The sequence below is a fragment of the Panthera pardus genome, unplaced genomic scaffold (genome assembly GCF_024362965.1).
Source record: "Panthera pardus isolate Hobbes unplaced genomic scaffold, ASM2436296v1 HiC_scaffold_24, whole genome shotgun sequence".
Lineage (NCBI taxonomy): Eukaryota > Metazoa > Chordata > Mammalia > Carnivora > Felidae > Panthera > Panthera pardus.
In genome coordinates this window covers 62,871,831-62,876,757 of record NW_026526810.1, presented here as the reverse complement: position 1 = coordinate 62,876,757, position 4,927 = coordinate 62,871,831, and the positions used below count along the sequence as shown (strand labels likewise).

Genomic DNA, 4,927 nt, shown 5'->3' with positions numbered 1-4,927 from the left:
AGGGGGCACCACGTCCTGACCACACTGTCTGCAGCCCTCCTGGCGGCGCCCGGGGCCCTGGCCCAACTCCCCACGGCGCCTGCGCGCCGCCCACCTGAGGCTCCACCAAGGCCTGCAGCCCTTGCATTCTCAGCACACCTGGGAATGCGCCGCCTCACAGGTTTCTGGGTCCTACTCCGCGCGGTAACACTTGCTTGCTGCTGTTTCTTTTGATTTTAGAGGCAACAGAAATGCCCAAACAGCTGAAACTTATTTGGCCAGAGGGTGGGGAGAGGAGTCAGGGCAACCAACACTTTTTGTCCCATTTCTTCAAAGGGAAACTCAAGTGTCCCTGCAAATTTTGCAATAAAGCCATTAAGAGGAAAAAATGAAATAGAGTCCCATAGAAATGCTGTTTACTTATAAAAAGATTTAACCTAGAAGACACGACATATTTTTCCTCATTTTTTATTTTAAAGTATTCTAGCAGGTTTATAAATACAACTTTTAGGGGCGCCTGGGTGGCTCAGTCAGTTGAGCGGCTGCCTTCGGCTCAGGTCATAATCTCACAGTTTGTGGGTTCCAGCCCAGCATCGGGCTCTGTGCTGACAGCTTAGAGCCTGGAGCCTGCTTCTGACTCTGTGTCTCCCTCTCTCTCTGTTCCTCCCCCGCTCATGCTCTCTCTCTCTCTCTCCTTCAAAAATAAATAAAAACATTAAAAAAAATTAATAAATACAACTTTTATCCTTCAGATTTTAGGCCTTCTTTTGCTCTCTTCAAAATGGGATTTAACCTGGAAGACACGACATATGTTTCCTCCTTTTTTATTTCAATGTATTCTAGCAGGTTTATAAATATAACTTTTATCCTTCAGATTTTAGGCATTCTTTTGCTCTCTTCAACAATATAAGAGAGGAATAAGGTGTCATCTTCCTGAAAGCTTTTTATAACCACTCTTTTCTTTGTTTTAAGTATAATTGACGTACACAATCCTATTAGTTTCCAGTGTACATCAGTGATTTGATATTTTGATATATTATGAAAAGGATCCCCACAGGAAGTCTAGTTGCTAGGTGTCCACGTACTAAGTTACTATGATATTATTGACTATATTCCCTATGCTGTACTTCATATTCCTGAAATTTATTTTATAATTGAAACTTTGTGTCTATTTCCCTTCATTTATTTTGCCCATCCCTCTCCCTCCTCCCATACGACAACCACCAGTTTGTTCTCTGTATCTATAAGTCTGGGTCTCCATTGTTTGTTTCTTTTGTTTTTGAGACTCCACATGTAAGTGCAATCATATGGCATTTGTCTTTCTCTGACTTACTTCACTTACCATAAAACCTTCTAGGTCCATCTATTTTGTTCTGAATGGTAACATTTCCTCCTTTTTTAATGGTGGAATAATATTCCACCATAAATATATTCAACTACTTCATTCATTCATCTAAACTTGGACACTTAGGTGGCTTCCAAATCTTGGCTATTGTAAATAATACTAAGTGAGCATAGGGGTGTATATATCTCTTTGGAGTTTTTAAACTCTTTAAATGTTTACATATAAACATAAAAAAAAATTAACTGTCTAAAGTCTATGAAACCAAAACACAGTATTATTGCAGTAGCAAGCAAGGGGAGTGTTGAGAAATTTTTCCTAAGGCAGATGTTTTCAAACTGTGTTCTTTTAGTGTTTATGCAAATGTGTAAGATTACAGTCATTAGAGAAGCCAGAAGTACCCAGGAGCATGTTTCTCCTGATTAAAAACATTGTCTAAAATTACTGGAAGCTTCATCCAATTATTCACATAATTTGAATATTACCCAATTCTCTCCTTTGGTTTGGTGTTCCAGAATCAACATATAAGAAAATTGTTTAAATTCTCTGACCATTTGGTTAATATAAAATTTAACTCTTGCTTATGATTATCTTTTTAGGTTCCAAAGACATTTAAAAGCTCAGCATAAGATCTGAATCTGTCATACTCAAACATACTTCCTAATAGATGACTCCCCAAGGGACAGATCAACTCATTAAGATGCAGTGTAGATCCAGTGTTTAAAAATCTGTGGGTAAAAATGTTTTAATTTCCTGATTCAGTGCATATTAAATAGTAACACAATACCTTAATTTATACCATGAAATATTGAGCCATAAAATACTGATTCTTCCCATGTGAAAATTAACTTCTGTAATTGAATTTCACTGGCATACATTCATATTTTTCAATAAAAACGTTAAGCATAATACACATTCATAAGAAAAAGTACACTTTTTAAATCAATAGGATCTTGAAATAGTGTCTTTTTTCCTCCTTGCAGTCTTTCAAAGCCAGGAGAAAGATTCACAGAGCATTTTATTCTTGGGTTAGTTTCCTTGTGCTGAATGTCTCGTGTCTTGAATGCCTATGAACTGACAGCTCTTGCTGTGTTGGACTATGATTAGGAAAATAAAATCCATTTTATATAAATATTTTAGACAAAATAAAATAGTAAGAGAAATCTCATTGTAACAGAGTTGAAGAGGGGCACCTGGGTGGCTCAGTCAGTTAAGCGACCAACTTCGGCTCAGGTCATGATCTCATGGTTTGTGGATTCAAGCCCCGCGTTGGGCTCTGTGCTGACAGCTCAGCGCCTGGAGCCTGCTTCAGATTCTGTGTCTCCCTCTCTCTCTCTGCCCCTCCCCAACTTGTGCTCTGTCTCTTTCTCAGAAATCAATAAACATGTAAAAAAAAGTTCTAAAAAAACAGAGAAAGAAAATCGCCAAGTACAAAGTGAAATTGTTGGGTTAAACGTGTATGTACGTGTATGTGTGTGCATATAGATTTATATTATATAGTTATTATATGATCATACTAATGTCATAGTACAATGGAGTTATAGTTATAAACTATGCTTATAATATAAAATTATATAATATTGTGATATACAAAAACTAATAAATAAGTGATATTATAGTTATATTATAAAATTATATTAATAATATAAAATTATATTATATAGAATAAAACTATATATATATGATTTTTGTTGAAATCAACTATTTCTCTGAAATATAACACAATACAAATTCTATCAATAAACCATCAGATTGAAATATTTGAACAGAATCATATTAAAGAAATTATATACACTGAATGAGTAAGAACATGTAGCTCTATGGAAAGCTGGAATTCAGTGAGAAGTCACATGTTGGTTACACAGCTTCTTCATAGCTGTTTTCATCTCTTTATTTCTCAATGTGTAAATAAGGGGGTTCAAGAGAGGAGTAAAAATGGTATAAAATACAGATAAGAGCTTGTCCACAGAGAACCGACTGAAAGGCCACACATAAATGAAAATGCAGGGCCCAAAGAAGAGCAGAACTACCATGATATGTGCAGAGCAAGTAGAGAGTGCTTTGGATACCCCACCAGCAGCATGCTGTCGGACAGTGATGAGAATAACAGTGTAGGAGACCAAGAGGAGCACAAAACAGCTCATAGAGAGCAACCCACTGTCTGAGATCATGAGTATACCCAAGACATAGGTGTCCATGCAGGCAAGCTTGATCACAAGGGGAAGGTCACAGAAGAAGCTGTCCACTTCATTGGGGCCACAGTAAGGTAAATTCACAGTAAAGGCTACTTGGCTGATGGAGTGCACAAATCCAATGACCCATGAAACCAACACCAGTCCCATACAGGTTTTCCGACTCATCATGGTCATATAATGCAAAGGTTTGCATATAGCCACATATCTGTCATAGGCCATGGAAACCAGAAGCACCATCTCAGCCCCACCAATGAAGTGCAAGAAGAAGATCTGAGCCATACATCCTCCAAAGGAGATGAGCTTTCGATCACTAAGAAAGTCCCTGATCATCTTGGGGGTGGCAAATGAGGCTAGCCATATGTCCAAGAAGGCTAGATTTCCCAGCAGGAAGTACATAGGGGAAGAGTGCAAGTGGGGGTCAGAAATTACAGTGACCACAATAATGAGGTTACCCAACACAGTGACCACATAGATCCCAGAGAAAAATATAAAGAAAAAATGTTGGAGATGCTGTGAAGTGCAGAGTCCATACAACACAAATTCTGACACCAAGGAATAATTCTGCAGTTCCATTATCTCAAGTTTCAGATTTTGTTCTGAATCTATATAAAGAAAAGAGATGGATATGAAAGGACCTGTCAACTATCAGGCACATGAAAGTGATCAACTAAATTTTATCAGAATATAATTTTAATTTGTAAGACATAACATAAAATAGAATACAGAGAAGATTAAAACAAAATCCAACAGCGGAGTTTGCTTTTCTCCCATGTTCAGGCTGCTTGGAATCTTCCTTTTAAAAAAAAACCCCCACTTTATTAAAACAAAATGTACCTACCTACCAAAATGCACCCATTTTAAGTGTAAAACTCAACGATTTTTAAACAAATTTACAAAGTTATGCAACCATTCCCATAATGCTTGTTTTGAAATCTTGACAATGTAGACTCCTTCCAGATTTCTCCTGGTAGTCATTGGACTATCTTCTTCTACTGTATTTGTTTGCTCATTCACAAGCTCACTCATTCAGACCATATCTATGTAACATTGACAGTTTCTCATTCTCACTTAATTCAGTTGTTAAAGCAATTAGCATAAAGAGAAATAAATCAATTAACCTAGGATTTATATAGTTCCCTAATCTCTTTTAATCTCTTTTAATCCATTGGGTTTGGGATTAAAAAGCCAATGATCCAATTCATTTGTAGATTTATTTTGTATAAATTGACTACTTATGATAGGATTTGGGGATGGCTTCAATGCAAAAGATGTTTTCCAAGACCTCTCAATAAGGACCAGAGCATAAAACTTATGCAATAATATCTTGGTGCGTAGCTTTTACAATATACATGAGTGGCTGATAAATTCAACATTTGATTAAAAATGTAGTTCTGAGTTTCCATAAGAACTG

At 36.8% G+C, this 4,927-nt stretch overlaps 1 protein-coding gene across 1 annotated transcript; it reads right to left on the bottom strand.

Annotated features, from left to right (window-relative positions):
• Window positions 1-3,156: 3,156 nt before the first annotated feature.
• Window positions 3,157-4,116, bottom strand: LOC109255619 (olfactory receptor 4K14). Its single transcript, XM_019430449.2, has one exon. It carries the CDS (start codon window positions 4,087-4,089, stop codon window positions 3,157-3,159), a length of 933 nt encoding a protein of 310 aa, XP_019285994.1. The 5' UTR covers window positions 4,090-4,116.
• Window positions 4,117-4,927: the final 811 nt, after the last annotated feature.